The sequence below is a fragment of the Moesziomyces antarcticus genome (assembly GCF_000747765.1).
Source record: "Moesziomyces antarcticus DNA, scaffold: scaffold_v10011, strain JCM 10317, whole genome shotgun sequence".
In the NCBI taxonomy this organism is placed as follows: Eukaryota; Fungi; Basidiomycota; class Ustilaginomycetes; order Ustilaginales; family Ustilaginaceae; genus Moesziomyces; species Moesziomyces antarcticus.
In genome coordinates, this window is record NW_014638999.1 from 419305 (window position 1) to 438460 (window position 19156).

A 19156-nucleotide genomic window follows, 5' to 3' on the forward strand; every position below is an offset into this window, starting at 1 on the left:
CGATCGCCGGGCCAGCGGTGGCAGCGACGCAAGGTTCCAGCTCCGCGTCCGCATGGCAAGGGCCCAGAGACGTGAGAGGGACTCGCTTGCGGGCTAATGAAAACGTATGGGAAGGCCCTTGCGATCCGGTACGACCAGCGGTATCGCCGAGGCGGAAGCGAAGCGCCATTGGACCTGGATTCATCCGGTTTCAAGTAAGCTTTTTTTTGTGCCACAACTTTGTGTGAGACGAAGCGCTGAGTTGGAGCGCGGCCGGGCTGTCCAGGTCATGAATGGAGCCGCTCTTTCGTCTCGGATGCTATCGTTCTCCGAGACGTATCCCCATTTGGATTTGCCGTTGAGGATGCTGGGATCGAACCAAGCGAGGGTTGGGAGCCACGGCCTCGGATCAGGTTGTCGTGCATGTTCCTGCGAAAGAGCAGGCGGAAAAATGTGGAGGATTGGGGCACAGCAGCGGGAGAAGAGCAGAGTTGGAGCCGTTGGAAAATTCGACTCGCCTACGACATCGACGCGTCGAGATGACGGTGCACTGCAGATCGAAATGCCGGAGAGCGTTCGCAGACGGGATCCGGATCGTCAGCCAACGCGATGCAACAGTCGATCCCAGGATTAAGCGAACCACGGCGCGATGCTGCGACGGGCTGGCTACTATAGCAGCGGCTGCCGCAGACGGCCCACTCGAAGTGACCCGTCAGCTGCGTGATACCGCTCTGCCGATGGGTTGGCACGCTACAAGCCGCTGTGAAGCTTGTCGACCCCGCAAGCCTCTCGCAACTTGTCAGGTACCGTGCATGATCTCGCCTGGGCATTGAACGAATTCTGACGTCGTCAGGCGCAGTCACCCCATCGAACTTAGACGTGTCTACGCCTATTGTTTCGCCCTTTGGCTCTACCCCGTCGGGAGCCGCAATGGGAGAAAAGTTAAGTGAGGCGGTCGGTGCCTGCAGATGGCGAACCGTCTCTCTGCCGCGTCCCCAACAGTACCGATGGAGCATACGCCGGCGGATATGGCTTCCGTGCGCGCGCAAGTCAGCATCATCGACAGATTGGCTCACCAGAAGCGAGTCGAAGCGAACGAGATCGAGTACTTCCAGCTCGACAACTTGGCCTCGTTGTTGCCTCAGCTGGCCCTACTCTCGCACATCCGCGTACTGTAGGTGCCTCGCGTCGCGTCAGGTCGGCTTTTCTGGCGAGCCCGATCCACGCTAACTACTTGCCAGCCGAGCTTGTTGACGCACAGTCAATCACAGGGCTCAACGGTATCGCGCCTGTCCGCGAGATCTCTGGGCCTATTCCGATACCCCACGCCTCACTTGGCTGCAGCGGGGCGTGCGGCTACCCCAAAATCCACCAGCCAATTGAGAACGCAACGAGGCAGATGCGGGCGTGGAGAGCGTGTGAGAGTTGCGTCCAAATCGAGCTCCGACGATGGGGGGGATGTAGCGGAGACTTTTGGGGCCGGTTGTTTGTTGCGCTGAGCGGCCGGTCCAGCCCGGGAGACGCGCACGGCATCCGGCGTGGCCGCGCTGCCCCGCCGCGAAAAAAAAAAATCCAGGAAAATTGTGCGGAAAAAAGGGACGGCAGATTGTGATCAACACTGGTGCAGAAAGGCACTCGCGAGGACCCCCCCAAAAAAGTCGGCTGGCGCATTTACGGCACTTGCGCACAGGCGCGCTCGCCCTAATCTATGTCCAAGCGCTGTCCCTGCAGAACGGCGTGATCCCATGCAAGGTTAGGCTTGGCCATTGTGGTTGGACTCTGCTAGTGCGCTCCGATCCAGAGCCACACAGTCTCCCACCCTGGGTTTCGGCGCTTCCGATGCGATCTGGAGCCCTAACCTGAGCCAAGCCGAGGACCCCATTTTCAATCGATTGGGCGGCGCTGGGCCTGCCATTGCAGGGCTGGTGAGACCGAATCGAGTAGAGAGCAGCAAGACGCTCCGTGAGCGGCTCATTTCGTCTGTATCATACGGCCCTGCACCTGCCTACGATGGGCACTGCCAAGTGGGTGCGGAGGAACCGTGCGTGGTTCAGCTGACGATTCGCTTAAGCGCATGTTGGAAGCACATCAGCATCATCGAACTTGCAGCAGCAGCTGCAAGCAGGTGCGGAAAATGCGTTCCACGCACAGCTCCCGACACAGCCCAAGTGAAGCAAGATCTGCACCCCAGCTGAATTTGGCAAAATTCGGTTTGGGGGGGCCCGTCGACACCGCCGATGAATGCTGGCTTGATCGCTCGCTCGCTCGCTTGCACGCTTCCACTGTCAATCTCGATGATTCGGCTGCGTGCAGAGGCGCGCGCGATGGGAGAATGAGGCGCTGCTTTGACAAGCAAGATCCCATGTCGCAAGACCTCGCGATGGATGCGAGCCAACATCCATGGTGCGCGCATCCCCTGTGCCCTCCGCCGCAACACGAGACGCAGCCGATCGCACCCTGGCAGCCAAGACGCAGCGAACCCAAATCCAAATTAAAATTAAAAACAAAAACAAAAACTAAATCAACAATAAAAAAAACCTCCGACGTCGCCCGCCTCAGGCCGTACACCGCCCCGTGAATTTGAGCGCTCTTGGCATCCGGCGGGTGTTTCCATGAGCCCTGGTCAGCCGCCAGCATAGCCCTGACGCGCCGCTCGCCATGACTTGCTTTCAAGTGCCAGCGCTGTGCTCGTCATCGACCGCCGACAATGACCTGTCGAGTGCCTCGCGCGCATATGGACAAAACACAGCTGGTCTACAACACAGCTGTGAGACCCGTCTAGGTCAGCCTAGTGTCCCCGCCGGGTCGTATCGCAGACACGTTTTGGGAGGGTGCGGCGGAAAGCGTGGGCGTTTTGGTAGCATGTGGGTGTTGCAGCTGTGGCACAGTGCGACATGTGTGGGATGCAGCTCTGCGCTGAAGCGCCTTTGACGCTAGAGGGGGCCACTAACTCTTAGCAGCACCCTGTCAACTGTTGCATACACTTCACTGCTGCGGTGCTGCACTCGGTCCCCAGCAGCATCCTGACGCCGCCACTCTGGTTCCTTCCTTCGGGAACGTATATGGACCGCCGCCCGGGTTCGAATCCGCGCTATCGGTAGCTCCGCCCTCTTCTGTTCACACCATCCGACTAGTACATGCTATCTTCCCTACAGCCACCCTGCATGCTTCCAACCTTCGCCCGCTATCTCTGCACTGCATTCACCTGACAGCTTCCTGCATCCACGCATCCGAACGCCTCTTCATTTCACCTTCCGCCACCTGCACAGCACGCTAAAAGGAGGCTTCAATAAGCCCGACCCTAAAGTAGTCGGCCCCCTTCCGAACCGCTCACCAGTCGCTCCATCCGCCTGTCACCCGCACCTCGAAGGCCCACATCACGCACTCTTCAAGCCACGTATCATCGCCCGTGGCCGAGTAACCACCCCCTGCGTCTGCTGCAGTCGACACATCTCTCTCAAACCCATCAGTGAGGTCTTGGTTGCCATCCCTGTCCATCCTGACTCGCCTGCGTCAGCGAGTACAAAAGCACTGAGGTCGTCGTCCTTGATTCGAGCATTGCACGCCGCGATCCGAAGCTCTCCTTACCACTTGTGCCCTTTTGGCATGGAATAGCGACCAAATCAGCGAGCGACCCATCTCCTCGCACGACTCCATTCTCCATCGCCTTGCCACTCGAATGTCTTCATCAGCAGCCATGCTGGCCGCACAGCCCACTCCCACCCGCGCCATGTGCATCCCAGCTCCATCATCCAGCCTCAAGCCTGCTTTGACCATCAAGGCATCTCAGCTTGCCAAGGCCCATCACCGCGTTCAAGTTCCAAGGATCATCATCACGCCGCCCGATGAGCCCGCACGCTTCTCGAGTGCACTCCCCGAACAGACATACGAAAAATCGGTCCTATTCGTTCCCGTCAAGACCGAAGAATTGGGCTGGGATGAGCACGGCTTGTACTGGAACGGCACCTACGCCTATCCCGTCCATCAGATCTATGACAAGGAAGGCTCCCCCATTGGGCGCCGACGCAAAGGTCCGCAGGGCTACCGCTTCGAGGAATACTACGGCAACAAGAAGCCGCGACGACCCTCGACGAGCTCGCATACGGATGACACCGTCGAGGAAGCTAGCGTGCGCCTCGAAGAACCCGCGCCCGCCCGCATCCAGGGCTACAACAGGGCAAGCACCTCCGGACAGGATGAGCAAGAGCACAGTGAAAAGCCCGCCGAATGCGACGAGGAGGAAGCTGCCTCCTCTCCTCCCAGCCCGACACTCTCAGTCGTCTCGGATTTGACCGAGACTGAAGACTCGAGCTCCGTGTGTGACGACTCGAGCTCTCTCTGGTCACGCAGCGGCGGTGCGTCGGATGATGCCGAAAGCGAGTGCACCTCGCCAGGTATCATGTCACCGCCCATGGACGGGGACGAAGACGAGCTCAGTGCCGACGCTCTGAGCAGCAAGCTATCGGACCTCGCTCCCACCGAGCGTATCAGCAAGACGACGTGGACATCGTTGGGCACGCTGCCGTCGTCGACTGTATCGCCATCGCGTTCCTCCTCTCTACCCGTGCCTGAGTCGAGCTCGCGCAACAGGCTCGACCTTTCCAATGAGCATCGCTCCAGCTCGACGATGATCGTCAGCTCGCCCGCAGAGCAGCGTCGACACAGCACGCCTTCGGCATACTCGTCCATCATCCAGGACCTCGTCACATCGCCCTTTGCCAACCAGTCGGCTTCGCCATTGCGCTCGGCAACGCTACCTCGCTCTAGATCGCGATCCGGCCACGCCGCTTCCAAGCCCAGCTCGGTTCTTCGGCCACCACCGCCATCATCATGGACATCGTCAGGCGCCACACGCTCAAGCTCGGCAACGCGCTCTTCCAGACGCAGTTTCCCCTCGGCGCCCGAGTCCGACTTTGACGCAGGCTGGAACTTCGAGGCGCAAGGTGCATCGCTGTCGCACCACTGGGATCACTCGTTCGCAAACCACTACTAGACCGTTCCTCCACAACCCTCTTGCGCAGGTTCGCAGGCACCAACTCCCCACCACCACGCTCCCTTTTGTATTTGTACCCCTTGCATCCTCGCTGTACTCGTATCGCAGTCCGTCCTAATCCACACCTCTGTCTCTCCTCTCTCTCACAAAACGCGCCTGCTGGCCCTGAGCCTCGTGTGAATCACGGAACGTGTGAATCACGGAACGTCTAAGAATTACGAAGGAAGAAAAAAGACAAGCGAGAGGAGCCTGGAGCACGAACGTACAAAAGCTGAGGAAAAGAGTCGAGGCATGAGACAGAACGCATGTGCGTGAAAATGGTATCTGGTGGTACAAGCTGGAGGCGAGCAATGCGGCGCGACGACGACAGGTCGGGGGAGTGCAAGAAACATTAGCGGGCGCATGGCGGCGAGAATAAGGCAAGCAAGACTAGATGGCAACAGCTCGAGTGCACAGCGCCACACATCTACTGGACTGTGGTTGCGACTGGACGCGGCAGACCCTGCGGCGAGGGTGAGCCGGCCTCACGGTTGCTCGAGCTGCCCGCCTGCGCCTGCCCGGTGAGCTTTGGCGTCGAGACCGAGCGGCTGGCACTCGCATCCTCCGAGCCGAGCCCTTTGATCGTCATGTGCGACTCGCCAGCGCCATCGCTCGACGACGATCGCTCAAGCGCTTCGGCTTGCAGCGCATGAACGGGGTCGCGCGAGTGGGGCATCGCAGCAGATGCTGCATTCGACGTGTTCGTCGTTTGCGATGCTCCATTTTGCGAAGCCGCCGCCGCTGCCGCAGCAGCAGCATCGGCCTGATGCTGTGCGGCGCGACGCTTGGCATCCTCGAGACCCTGCATGTTTAACGCCAATGGGGCTGGGCTGCTTGACACCGACCCGACAGGCTTGAGCGCATCGGCCTCACTCGGTGTGAGACCAGGCGGCAGCGACAGGCCTGACGGACTGCCTGCGGTCAGCGCATCGACGTCGATGCCTGCTTGTCTCATGGCCTGCTCGATCTCGCCCTGAACCACGATACCCTCGATCCACGAATGGTCCAACAGCTCTCTCGCCCCGGACCGCTTCTCCGGATGCAAGCGGAGCATGGGCATCAGGAAGGAAGACAGCTCGTTGGCCTCGTTGTACGGCATGAGGTACTTCTCCTGCAGCACCGAGATGAGTGGCCAGAAGCGCAGCTTGTGGATGTGGCGAAGCTCTCCACGACGGTTGAAAATGTCGGCGCTGTACTTGCCTGCAAACGCAAGGCTCTTGGGGAAGTCGCCGAGCAGCTCGATGATCTGAGCCACATGGTCGTCGTCCTTGTTGTACTTGGTGCCGGCGGCAGGATCAAAGAGGTAGTCACCCGTGAGCAGTTCGAAGAACATGCAGCTTGCCGACCACATGTCCGCACTTGGGCCCCACTTGGCACCGAGGATCACCTCGGGGCATCGGTACTGACGAGTCTGAATGTCGTTGGTGAAGTGGTGGTCGACCCAACACGCGTTGCCCAGGTCGGCGATCTTGACGGTGATTCTCTCGAGCGAGCTGGGATCGTACGGTGGCGGCGGGGGAAGCGTGGTGGGATCGCCGGCGGCGGGCGCTGGCGGGTGCATCTCTTGGTCCATGGGAGTGGGCTCTTGGCGATCGGTGGGACTCGGTGAGTCCATCGACATGGGCGACGGAGAGTCGGTCGGTTCGGCAGCTGCTTCTGCGAGTGGTGCGGCGGAGCTCGAAGCGGCTGGCGCGGGCGCCTGCGGAACGCGTGGTGCTCCGAGGGACAGGAGCGAGGGGCCCTTTTGCTGCGGAACGCCCGTGGTCGTCCTGCTGCCGAACGAATCGCCTGGCAGGCTGCTGGAGGCTTGGGTGCTGAGCTGCGAGATTCCGTGTCCGATGACGTCGGTCGAGCCTTCGCGCTCCTTGCTCGTGACGAGGGATCCACCTTTGGACCCGGCAGCTTCGCTGCTGGCGCCGCTGCGGAAGCCGTTTTCGCTGTCGCTGACGCTTGGCTTGTCGATCTTGGACATGCCAAAGGCCCACTTGTCAAACATGGGACTGGATCCGAGACTGCTGCTTGGACTCGGCAGCGGCTGGGAGCCCGTGATGAAGATGCCGTCACGCTTGGGCGTCTGAGTGCCGCCGCGGCCCTGACTTGGCGGAACGCCGACGAGCTTAGTGGGCACGGCGGCCGGGTTGGACCGCAACTCTGCCTCGACGACCGCCTCGACGTCGTCGATGCAGATGAGCACGTTCTCTGGCTTGAGATCAGTGTGAATGATGCCGCACTCCTGGTGCATGTAGTCGAGGCCGAGGAGCACCTGTTTTGCGATTTGCTTGACAATGTGCGGAGGCACGCCACGATGTTGGTATCGCTTGATGAGCCCGAGCAAGTTCTCGCCGAGCACCTCGAAAACCATGCAGACGTGCGAGCCGTTGGGGCCCTTGTGTCTGAAATGGTCGAGGAGGGAGACGCAGTGGCGCCTGCCCGGGTGACTTGGGTTGGCGGAGACGAGGCGCTGGAGCAGCTTGATCTCGTCGAGGGCGGTTTCGGTGTAGTGAGGCGCGCTCTTTACGACCTTGAGCGCGACGTGCCTCTTCATCTTGTTGTCCTTGGCAAGCCAGACGGTGGAGAAGTGGCCCCATCCGAGCTTCCTGACGATGAGGTAGCGCCCGTCGGAGAAGGTGTCGCCGACATGCACGGGGTGGTAGCCGCCCTTGCCGTAGTCTTCGAGGTCCTCCTCATCTTCGGTCATGACGGAACCCATGTCGGAAGATGCGTTCATGGAGGAAGGACCGTAACTACCGGGTGTATGTTGATCTTGGGAGGCGCCGGCGATGGATATTGAGTTGGAGGGCATCGAAGGCGGGTGGTGATGTTGGCCGCCGGCCATGGGAAGAGGTAATGCGGACATGGCACCAGGAGTGCTGACGGGAGAAGGGCCGGGAGTGCACGTGGATGTGATGACGTTGCTGTAGGCTTTGTCACCGTGGTCGCTGGAGAGGTCAACGATGCAAAGATCGACGAGGTCGAAAGGACAGAGCGGTTCAAGGTCAGCGTATGTCGCAGTGAAGCCAGGCAAACAAAGCATTGCGGGAGCGTTGATGTCGGTAGCGGCGAAGATGAGGGACCAGCACGACGGAGGGAGTAGGTCGACGGCACAGGTGTTGCCAAGCGGCCTCGTGACCGTCCCCACCGCGACCAGTGTTAGAACGGGCCGATTCGCCATGAAGAGCAACAGCAACGGTTGCCGTCCGCCGAACCTGGACGCTTGGCGCGGCAGCTCTGCGACGCTCGCGAGCCGAAGCCGCGTGCATCGGGCAGGCGGCGACGCATCGAGCTACGGCTGCAGATGAGGCCATGAGGAGGCGATTCCTGCGCCAGAGAAGCGTGCCAAGCCTCGACAAGGTTGCAAAGCTTAATGGCTCGCGTGACTTGCGTCGGAAGTGTGGCGCGGCAGCCGTGCGGGCAAACGGGCGTCCCAAATCGGAGCAAAACGCGCAGCTGCAGCGCGTCTCGCGTGCTCGGTCACTCAGCTGGATCAGCTAGAGTCGGCCGGACTGCCGATCGACACGGTGCCTTCAGCGCAGCGCAGGGGTGTGACCGGGATCGCAGAGATGTTCGGCGGATTGTTCGGCGGATGAGAAGCAGGACTTACGTGGTGGACGTCATTGTTTCTGTGGATCAGACTGGAGCCTGAGTGTGTCAAGAAGCGAATGCACTCGTGACGGCGCGGGAATTCCGGATTGTCGCTTGTTCCGCTGGAACTGCTGGAACGCCCGAGTCGGAATGCTCAGCGTGGGCGGGGGAGCTTGAGGCTACAGCGAGCTAGGCGGAAAGGCAGGTGCAAAGGATCGTCCGTGTATGGTGGATCGTGGCACGCGACTCACTCGCTCGCCGCTGTATGGGGAAGGTGCGGTGCCGAAGTAAGCTCGGGGCTTATGCAGTCGGAGATCGTCGGTGATGTCGGGCCGTGGGCTTGTAAAGGTGGGGAGAGCCAAGAGGGTGAGTTGCTTCAAAGACGAACGACGCGAGGCGGATGCGTGCAGCGCGTGCGATTTGATGAGACTGCTCAAAGCGTGCGGCGGCTCGACAGCGGGTCGGAAGCGTGCTGAGACGAGGTGGTTGGATGCTGACAAGGTGCGACTCCAAATTTGACGAGAGCACGTGCAGCAGCAAACATGGGCCGAGGAGGCGGCGGTGTCGTGCGGTCAATCGGCAGGACCGACGTACGTGAGAAGGCAAGGGAATGACGTTGATCGACAGAGGTCGTCGAAAGCGATGCGAAGATGGGCACGGCCAACGAGGATAAAGCCGTGTTGGGACGGATCGCGGCCTTGCGTGGAATCGTTGGGATGGTGGGTGCAATTCGGTGGCGATGGCCGCGGAGAGGGTGAGATGGCGGTGATCCAGAAAAGCGCGAGACGTGGAGGGGGAATGGAGATGAGATTGGTGGCAGTGACAATGGAGATGGCGGAGGACGAGGACGCGGGAGGGCGATGTTGAGTGGAGAGATGGGGAGAGGTGCCAATCGATCAAGGTTGCGACCGGAGTCGGGCGGAACGGAGGGCGGCGTAAGTGAGCGGCAGCAAAGGCGAGGTTGAGAGAGAGAGAGAGCGCGGGCACGCGGGCGGAATCTGCAGGCTAGATTGATTTGATTGAATGTGGGAGGCACGAGGCCTGGCCTGGCGAGCCGAGGCGAGGAGCGCGAAATGGGAAAACGACGATAGGGCCGGACAGATAGCACCAGTGCGCGTTCAAAAAGCAGCTGCAGCACGCGGTAGCCTGCACGGGGAGGTTGCGGAGCGGTCGGCACCCGAACGCCAAAAGTGGAGAGAGGGCGGCCAAAGTTGGGCCAAGGGTGGTCGCGCGAGGGCAGGGCGGTGATGCGGCGATGCAGTCGAGCAGAGGTGCCGAAGCGCAGAGGCGCAGTGATGCAACGGGTGGACAGGGTCAAGCCAAGTCGAATCCGAGACAGGGTTCTCTCACAGGCATGATTTCCTACTGTAAGTGATTGCCACACGAGCCGGGCTGGCGCGCCTGAAACGAGTGTGAGTGAGAGACCGAGCCAATGAAGGCAGCGGCAATGCCATATCGGTCAGCGATCAGGCTGGCCAAAACAATTCAACCAGTTGGGCCGCGAACCCACCGCCGCCCTCGGGCCTGTCGCGCCCACCTTCAGCGCGTTGGGCGTGAAAAATCCGAACAAATCAGCACCAGGAAAAAAAAAAAGGCCCGTTGGCTCTGGCGGGCTGGCAGAGCGACCGCGGAGCAATTTCATCTGCTCGTGCAGCGACGGCAGTCTTGTCTCACAAGACATCAGAAATTACCGGGCGGCAGCGCACTCAACCGCTGCTCCTGATCTCCAGAGAGCCTGCCTGTCCACTGGGTCATGTTGTTTGCGCTTCGGCTCATCTCCGCGCTCGCGCTGATCTGCGGCGTCTCCTGCCTCGATCCGTCAGCTGGCCGTGCCGCTCCTCTGGAACTTGAGCGCTTGTGTGTGGAGTGTCGGCGCCTGTCCCAGCTGATCCGACCTAGCCAGGAAGACGGCCTAGCTAGGCGCACAAGGAAGAACCGATCTTTGGTCGGAGGCAGCCCAAGGTCCGAAGCAGCGCCGGTCGTGTGAGGAACGGTAGCTGGCTGCATCGGTTGCATGCATCCTTGTGCCTTTCATTTCCCAGGCGTCCCGCACCCGCTTGTTGATCTCTTGGCCACGCTGCTGCTCATGGAGCGGAGCCGTTGCAAGCGAGCCAAGGCCCAGCGGGTACAGTGTGAGGGCGGTTGGCGAGCGCAGGCTGTGCGTGCTGCCGCCGAAGCGGTTGCAGTGGACATGCATCCTGTTGCATCGCATTGCAGCTTGGCCTTTCTTTTTTTTTTCTCCTGAGTTAAATTTGGGCGGGGCTGCGGAGGCCAAACTCGTCGGATTGCTCCGCCTGTTTGGCAACCGAAGCAGCGCCGACCGGTGACACACGAGCAGGCTCGAGGCACAGTCCGCTTGGTCGGGTGGGGGACGGGCATGCCTCTGGGATTCTGGTTCTGATTCGGATTCTAGATTCCCGGCAAGGTCGACGACGGTCACGCACCCCCTTCGCCCTCCTAGATCACCCGAGCGCCCGGTCCCCCGCACCTTGTGACCTCCAAGAGGATCCGCAATGTACTGTGCTGCGCTCCAACGGAGCTCTATTGTTGCTGGCCATCGGCTCGGCTGCAACAGTACAGTAACCAGGAGCCATACGGCTTTTCTTCCGTACACGCCGGATCAACTCCTTGTCTGGCTCAAGACGGAAAAGCAGGTTTCGCCGAGCGCTGGGCGAAGGTGGATGAGCATGCGGCTCGAGACGGGTGGGCTTGCTCGCCTTTCATGCCCGCTTCGTGCCACCGAGTGTCCGCTGCAAGCCATTCTGTCGCTCAGGCAGGGCTGCATCTCGCCGCAAACGCTCTGCATGTTTGTACCAGAAACACTGGCTTCGAAATCAGCCACCATGGAAAAGCTGGACATCTCCCATCCATCATCCTCGAAAACTTAGCCGGCCAATGCCGTGACTATGGCTGGATTCGGCAGTGATTGCCCGTCAGAGCGCAACGGGATGCCAACGAGGTTTCACAGGATTCCTCGGTGGTGCTTGGGCCACGGTCGAAGCGGCGGACGCAGTTGTTCTGCCGACGTGAAGAGCTGAGGTCTAGGTGTCAGGCGAAACGGCCTTGCTGCCTGTTCAGCGACGCCTCGCCCGCGTGGCCATGGGAACAGGCAGCTGCTCATGTTGTTGGAAGCTGGCATTCGGGTCGTGGGAGCTTGCTCTGCACATGCACGCTCGAGCGTCCCAGCCGATTTTCAATCTCCGCTGATATCGGTTATCTCTCGTCCAATCGAGCGTCTGCGTTGACTGCCAACGCTGATCCTGGCTCGCTCGACGCGCGCGCCCTCTCGGCTGCTTCGGAGGCCACTAGGACGCCGAGATGCACGACCCTACGTCCGTATTTTCCGGACGCCTTCTGCCGCAGCCAGCGCCGAAACTACGACGCCAGGTTCTTCAATTGCAGCGTCGCGATGGTGTTGCCGGAGCGGACACAGCTGGCTCGCACCTCCTCCAATTACCCGAGCGGGCCCCGGAAGCCGTATTGTTGACCGGCCACAGGCTGCAAGCTCGACCAATCACTGCTACCGGAAATCAATGTCACACCGGCAGATCCGTTTGGGCGCTTTGGGGTGGCAGTCGTTTCCGCCTCGGCGTCAAGCAGCATCACGACCAGCTTATGCTCGCCGGCATCATGTTCCAGTCATCACGGCGCATCGGTTACGGGATTTGCCACATATGCCGGCGAGCCATCCCAACCTAAATCACGGCCATGCTGGCACGTTGTGCATCGCTGCCCATGGCCAAGCGAGACGGCGACCCCACTCTCCGGCATCGCCTCAGGTCATTGCGTGCAGACGGCCGTGCGCGGTGCATGCTGCGTACAGGACCGCTGCTGCCGACACTGTGGTCTGTGCGTTGCCCATTTAGAGCTGCACGCCCGCCTGCGAGATGATGTTGGCCGTGCCGGTAGCGCGCACCGTGTGGTGGCGAGCGAGCTCGCTTCGGCGATCCGGCTGCGCGCCACGCTGCAGCACCACCCAAGACCTCACACGGTGTGGCGTCCTCATCGACCCCCGACGTGCTGAACCGCATCTGTGTTGAGTGTAGCATGCCAAGCTCTAACATTTTATATTTTTTCGCCCCTTTTTAAGCGCCACCATTTTAACGCACCTTTTCTGTGAAACATTGATTCACTCCGGTCGTCCTTCACACAGCAATGGAGCAAGACAGCAACAACGCGACGTCACAAAATCCCACCAAAACTGCGAGACGCTCTGATGAACCGTCTTGCGGTATTGTATCTGCCATTCATGCACCGGGTCTAGGCGGTAGCGACGGTAGTGTCCTTGGCGAGCTCCGCCTGGTTCTTGGCCGTGGAGCCTGCGGGCGGCATGGTGGGGTCGATGGACCTGTTCTTGTTCATGAATTCGCGCACCAGCTCGTCCGAGACCGCCGCCTTCTTCTGCTGGAAGTTGCTGACCACCTTTTGCAGCACGGCGATGCACTTTTGCTTGAGCTCGCCCGTCAGCATGGCGCCCGAGCGGTAGTCGGTTGCGATCCTCTCGATCTCCGCATCGTCGTCGAGGAAGAAGGTGAGGTACTGGTAGGCCACGTCGACGTCCGGGTTGCCGCCGAGCCTGCGCTGCTCCTCGGCCGTCTCCTGGCCACCGGAGAAGGCGTGCTTGTTGATCTTGTTCTTGATCTGGTTGGGCGTGTCGTGCATAAAGATGCTGCTGTTCTCCGCCGACGCGCTCATCTTGGTCTGGCTGCCCTGAAGCGCCGGGAAGAACTTGGAGTGGATCAGGCACGGCTTGGGGTATTTGAGTCGCGAGGCCACGTCGCGCGTCTGGCGGAAGTAGGGGTCCTGGTCGATGGCGCACGGGATCAGGCAGGGGATGTCGTGCTTCTCGCCAAAGATCTGCGGGAACGAGTTGGAGAAGGAGGGTGCGGCCTGGATCGAGACAAAGTGCGCCTTGCCCACGCTGTCGCTGTCGGTGAAGCCAAAGGTGCCCTTGGACTGGTTGATGGTGATCATGCGCGAGATGCGCACAATGTTGGCGTAGAACGCACCGCCGACAAAGTCGAGATTGGAGAAGATGAACGTCTTTTCGAGCTTGAAGCCGCACGCGATGATGTCACGCGCATTCTTGAAGGCAAAGTCCTTGACCTGCTCGATCTTGAGGTTGGCCTTGAAGAGGAACTTTTCATCGTCCGTCAGCTGGATCACCAAGGGGCAGTCGAACACATCCTGAAGCCACTTTGTGAAGAGGAAGGGGATGAGATGACCGAGGTGCATCGAGTCCGAACTGGGGCCACGGCCGGTGTAGAGGTAGAACGGCTTGCCCTGCTCGTAGCGGTCGAGGATCTTGTCGAGCTCGCGGTGCGAAAAGAAGCTGCCGCGGCGCAGCAGCGGATGTGGCTTCCAGCCAGTGAGCTTTTCGAAGCGCTCGAGCAGCGCCTCGTCGATCTTGCGCGTGCCAAACTCCTTGACGAGCTTGTCGTAGTCGATGGCCACCTGCTGACCGTCGACGGTGGCGCCTTCGACGTCCCAGGGCGTCACCTTCTGCTCGGTAGCCGCAGCCTTGGACGCCTCAAGCGAGGTGTTGGCCACACCCTGTGTGATCTGATCGGTGCTCATCGTGTACAGTGGAGAGAAGGAGCGGGGATCGCGCTCGCGGTTGTCCAGGAGGGATGGTCGAGGTGAGAGTGTCGGTGTCGAGTCAGGGCCCAAATCAGCCAGAAGAAAGCGGCTGCGCCGGCACTTGGATAGGGTCTGGGCGGTCGAGCGCTCTAAAAATCGGCACTCGACTGGTGGGCGTCACGTGAGCGCCTTCGCTGACCCGTCTCGAGTGGAGCAGCGCATTTGGCATGGCCACCTGCATCTCTGCTGCTTCCGCCCATTCGCCCGTCACCTTCTCCGATTTGCACTATCGACGGATCCTCCGATAGGCAACAGACACGATGGTAAGCAGTCTCCCAGAGGCGCATGGCAGCTCCGACGCTCGCCTACCTGCAACTCGGATCAAGTCAGCACAGCACTGACCTTGTCTACCTTCATTCGTCCGTGCACGATCGTCGCCGTCGCAGCTCATCTTCTCGGCTTTCAAGACGCTCACAGGGCAGCAGGTCACCATCGAGCTCAAGAACGATCTCGCCATCCAGGGCACCCTCAAGAGCGTGGACCAGTGCGTATCTCGTGGTTTCACGTTGCCGTATGGAATCTAGCTGACCTCGCATCACGACTCCCTTCTGCTCTGTCCCTCGCACCCTCCCTTCTGGCTGCCTCGACGCTCACAGGTTCTTGAACTTCAAGATCGACAACATCCGCGTTCTCGATGAGGCGAAACACCCACACATGGTGAGTCCAACCGCTTTCCAAACTGCTCCATCCAGGAACGACACGCTGACAGCACAACACTCTCGAATCCTGACCGCCGACCTTCTCCCACACACAGATGGCCGTCAAGTCGGCCTTCATTCGAGGTTCCGTCGTTCGTTACGTTCACATCCCGGCTGCGGCCGTCGACACTCAGCTCCTGGAAGACGCAACAAGGAGAGGTAAGCATCTCCCCCATCCGCACCATCACAACCACGCGTCGATCAACCCACTCACCATCCCCTCCCGCTCTCTTCGTGCATTCATTGCAGAGGCTGCTTCGCAAGCCAAACGCTAGACTCGACCTGCTTCACTCCCTCCCACAGCGCGCGTGATCGTCCTTCATGGAGCGCAATTCGTGTACAATACCATCCTAAGCCACGGCAATCCATCGCTGCTTGAACAACACCACCGTAACGTGCTTGACTTCCGCAACTGAGCGCAACTTCACTCTGCCCGAGACCGGCTCATCGCACCGCCAAAACATGCTCATGATCATCACTTGCGATCCGGAACGAGACACACAGAGGAGCACAGCGAACAAGGAGGGTTTTGACTTTCATGGCATTTCGACAACGTCGAGGAGACAAGACTCGCCACACACGTCTGTCGCGAGCAGACGCGCGCGGAAGCTTGGCCCCTCACCATCACAGGATTCGTCCCTGCCACGCGGGAGGTACCTGCTGCAAATCTTGAAGACGTCCACCAAAGAAGTAATCCTCGCATAGGGGCATTCACCCTTCGTACCGAACCAGATTCGCAGACGGAAGGAAGCGCTGTTGCCGCGCATCAAAACCGACCGACTGCCTCGATCCACCAAAGAGAGATCGCGAAGGAAATCTTGCTGAACGAACCGAGACTTGCGCTGGAGAAAACGTCGCCTAATCCCTGCTCGCTAGGCGTGCAGAGACTGAGTAGTGACTTTCAACGGTCGCCACAAGACCGTTCGAAACGGAAACGAGGACCCCTGGCCCCCGTGACGCCCACGCTAGGCGCCCCGTTGTAAACCGCCGTCCAGATTGGACGGTGATATCTCTACGACGCGGTCGACACCGCGCCGTCGTATTCATGCATCGTCATTTCAACGACACCGACTTGACAGGGGGGTCTTAGACAAGACTGCTCCCTCAGATTGTTGCATCGATACTTGGATCGACGCCGACTCGGTCGAGGCAGTCTTCGACAGACTGCTCCCGGAGTTCGCCTGGCAACTAGCGGCCAGTATGAGTTCGAGGCGGGGAGCACGATTCCCTCGCCGGATTCGCAGCGCGCCCCACGATGGACGCGCCGATTACAATGCGTGGCCTTCCTGACCTACGCGCGACAGGGGAAGGGCCGGCCACCCTCCCCTACAGGCATTATCGATGCCTATAACGACCAGCGCCGCGATATGGCCTGGCCGGACCCCCCTCACCTCCAGTGGCGGCTATCCTAAGCGGCCGGAGTGCGAGGCGTTTTCGGTGGAGGATAGGGAAAAGAAGGAGGGAGTCGAGAGGGGCGCGCGGGTATTTATCTCCTTGTGTTTGGCGCAGCAAGCGCTGGACGGCTCAGCCAGCTGCACGAGGGTTGCGCCATCTCTGTGCCGCTCAGTAACTTAGTGTGCGAAAAATCGGTCGGGGGCGGCGCAGGCGCGCGCGCGCACGCTCGGGGCAACTGCGAGCCCATGCCAGGGGGGCCGCGCAATCCGCACCGCGCTCAAGTGCCTCCTCATCCCGCTCGAATTCGCGAATTCACGCACCCACTCATAAAGCCAAGCAACCCACTCAACGGCCCCTTTGTCTCGCTGCACGCCGTGTGAACTGCGCGTTCTTAGTTCACCTCGAGAGTTCACAGGCCCACGCGCCGAGTCACGGGCTGTGCACAGCTTGACTTGCGTACTAGTACAGTGAGACCTTCGCGGAAGATCACGACAAAGGGCTCGGGGCTGGAAATGAGAGAGAGCGTTTCACAGCGGCTCCTGCTTCATCTGCGAAGCAGCCTCTTCACCGTTGGTCGTCGCGCGACCTGCGTTGCCGTTGCCATTACCTTTGCTGCTGGAGGTGCGCATGCCGAGCTCCGTCTCGAGCGCCGCTCTGGCGCGCGCATCGCCGCGCAGCACATGCTGCATCCAAAAGTCTCCGAATGTCGTGCTGAGGGTCTGGTTCCTCTCCTCGGCCGTGCCTGTCAGCTCGGCGTTAGGCGCAACAAAGGGGGGCAGCAACGCATGCAGGGCACCGGCAGCTTCGTCGATGAGCGGCTTCATCTGCATCCGACGCACGGCGCTCGGTTGGTTCGGCTCGCCACCATGCAGCGCGCCCGACTCCCACGACTGCATCCACTCGCCCAACAGCCGCAGCGGACACGCAGCCGACGTCGCTTCCGGCTGTTCGGCGCCTTCTCCGAGCTTGGCGTTGAGCTGCGCCGATCCGGAAAGCAGGATGCGGAAGCTCGCTTTGCCGAGCCGACGCAGCGCCATGAGAGCGCCGAGTTTGGTGCCTGGACTCGCGCGAGGTTCGCGTGCCGACGATCCGGCCTCGCCGCCGCGTCGAGCCGAATCCTGGTCGCTGCTGCCCGGCACCACGCCCGTCATGAGCGCCTTGAGCAGCGTCGCCACCACCCGCGGCTTGAGCGTCGGATACGATGCGCCAAACGTGTCGACGACGTGCGTGAGCAGAGCCGACGCATGTGCACGCAGCGAGTACGACGATGGCCCCGCTGTGACGAGCGGTGTCTGCACGTCCGCATCTGCATTGCGCATCTGCGCCAGCAGCTCCGGCTCGGCCAACGAAGACGTGAGCAGGACCGAGAGGATCGACGGCATCATCTGGTGCAGGTACGGCTCGATGAAGATGTGCGGGTTCACCAGGATCGCGTGGATGGTGCTGAGCAGCACGCTGAGCATGTGGTTGTCTGCTGTGCTGATCTGGCGTGTTTCGCGCACGGCGGCCGGCGCGCCGTCGGCATCGGCTCCGCCCTCGGCTTCGTCCGCAGGAGCCCGCAGGATGTCGATGACCTTGCTTCCGACGAAACGGATCAGATATGGCACCAGCTGATGCAGGCCTGGATCGCCGCGCAGACTCGCCAGCGCCGCGTCGCGCACATGGTTGCCCGATCCCTTCTGGGCAAAGGCCTTGAGCGGCTTGGCCAGAGCGACGGTGGGCCGTGGTGGTGTGACGATCTGGTCCTTGGGTGACTCGGCCGCGTCCATAGCAACGTCCTGGTCTTGTGCTGTTGCCTTTGCGGCTGTCGAATCGTCGGCGTCGTCTTCGAGATCTTCATCCGCCTCGGGAGGTGGACTGATGATGGATTTGGTGAGTCGTTCGTAGTAGAGCTGCAGCTCGCGCGAAAGAATGTGCTTGACGAGCGGCTTGGCGACAGCCTGGCCATCGCCTCCTGCCACTGTGACGGCCTTGGCAGCCGGTGCCGAAGCGCTTGGCTGTGTCGACGTCGGACCCATGAAACCAGACGAGCCCTTGGCCTCTGCAATGGCGATGGGCGACGGATTCTGCGGCACCGCCGGCTGCACGCCCTCGATCGCAAGCCAATGCGCCCCCCAGCCCACTCCACGTCCAATGCCAATCTTGGGACCTGCTTCGAGGATCTTGTCAAAGTCGATCTCTTCGTCCTCGATGTAGTGGAGTGGCACACCGGACGATGTCTGCACTCGGCGGAAGGTGGGTCCTGCAGTGTATCCGGATGGATTGCCACCACCCGTCCGCCCTGATGACGATGGAAGGAATCCGTAGATGGGTTCGATGTTGCGCGCACGCAGCGCCGCATCGATGTCAGCGGTCTTCAGCTGGTCTCGTTTCGAGTGTCGCATGTACTTGGTTGCATCCTGCACGATCTCGCGGATGCGATACTCGACGTCGGCAGCGAGCGCAGCCGCAACGCTCTCCTTCATGCCATTGATGCCGAGCGACTCGGCCACGTCGCGCACGGTGTCTGTTGGATAGACCGAGGCTGGCGCTCCGGCTAGTGGTCCAAGCCCAATGCCAACACCGGGAGCGCCTGATGAGGACGAGGAGAGGCCGATGCCGATCGAGGCTGCATTGTGAGATGCCGAGCTGCTGCCGGCAGCATTGGAGCCGCTCTTGGCTGAGGGTGCCATGGTCTCCGGTCCTGCGACAATGAAGCCAGCGCAGAGATGAAGAAAGGTTGTCCCTTGTGCGTCGCCGATCAGCTAGATTGGGTTGAGCGTTGCAGACCGTCTAAGGCGTTTGTGGAGAAAGATGGCGGTAGGTTGGATGGTCGCGTTCGGATGTCGGC

General features: G+C 60.8%; 6 protein-coding genes across 6 annotated transcripts; 3 read left to right on the plus strand and 3 right to left on the minus strand.

The window, feature by feature from the left end:
• Positions 1 to 106: 106 nt before the first annotated feature.
• PAN0_011c4324 (uncharacterized protein) lies at positions 107 to 4972 on the plus strand (the record flags this gene model as incomplete). Its single annotated transcript, XM_014800294.1, has 11 exons — positions 107 to 194; positions 423 to 575; positions 658 to 750; positions 833 to 925; positions 982 to 1153; positions 1766 to 2020; positions 2293 to 2382; positions 2607 to 2843; positions 2996 to 3076; positions 3192 to 3491; positions 3595 to 4972. The coding sequence occupies 11 exons, from the start codon at positions 107 to 109 to the stop codon at positions 4970 to 4972; spliced, it is 2940 nt and encodes a 979-aa protein (XP_014655780.1).
• Positions 4973 to 5438: 466 nt separating this feature from the next.
• PAN0_011d4325 (serine/threonine-protein kinase) lies at positions 5439 to 10600 on the minus strand (the record flags this gene model as incomplete). Its single annotated transcript, XM_014800295.1, has 4 exons — positions 5439 to 8294; positions 8845 to 9086; positions 9188 to 9994; positions 10285 to 10600. 4 exons carry the CDS (start codon positions 10598 to 10600, stop codon positions 5439 to 5441), a joined length of 4221 nt encoding a protein of 1406 aa, XP_014655781.1.
• Positions 10601 to 11911: 1311 nt separating this feature from the next.
• Positions 11912 to 12617, plus strand: PAN0_011c4326 (uncharacterized protein; the record flags this gene model as incomplete). The annotated part of the gene is made up of 3 exons (XM_014800296.1): positions 11912 to 12225; positions 12338 to 12410; positions 12462 to 12617. 3 exons carry the CDS (start codon positions 11912 to 11914, stop codon positions 12615 to 12617), a joined length of 543 nt encoding a protein of 180 aa, XP_014655782.1.
• A 236-nt stretch (positions 12618 to 12853) lies between these two features.
• Positions 12854 to 14170, minus strand: PAN0_011d4327 (tryptophanyl-tRNA synthetase; the record flags this gene model as incomplete). The annotated part of the gene is made up of 1 exon (XM_014800297.1): positions 12854 to 14170. The coding sequence occupies one exon, from the start codon at positions 14168 to 14170 to the stop codon at positions 12854 to 12856; it is 1317 nt and encodes a 438-aa protein (XP_014655783.1).
• A 323-nt stretch (positions 14171 to 14493) lies between these two features.
• PAN0_011c4328 (u6 snRNA-associated Sm-like protein LSm2) lies at positions 14494 to 15206 on the plus strand (the record flags this gene model as incomplete). Its single annotated transcript, XM_014800298.1, has 5 exons — positions 14494 to 14496; positions 14620 to 14717; positions 14830 to 14890; positions 14988 to 15090; positions 15181 to 15206. 5 exons carry the CDS (start codon positions 14494 to 14496, stop codon positions 15204 to 15206), a joined length of 291 nt encoding a protein of 96 aa, XP_014655784.1.
• Positions 15207 to 16853: 1647 nt separating this feature from the next.
• Positions 16854 to 18998, minus strand: PAN0_011d4329 (TAF-domain-containing protein; the record flags this gene model as incomplete). Its single annotated transcript, XM_014800299.1, has 1 exon — positions 16854 to 18998. One exon carries the CDS (start codon positions 18996 to 18998, stop codon positions 16854 to 16856), a length of 2145 nt encoding a protein of 714 aa, XP_014655785.1.
• Between the last annotated feature and the right edge of the window lie 158 nt (positions 18999 to 19156).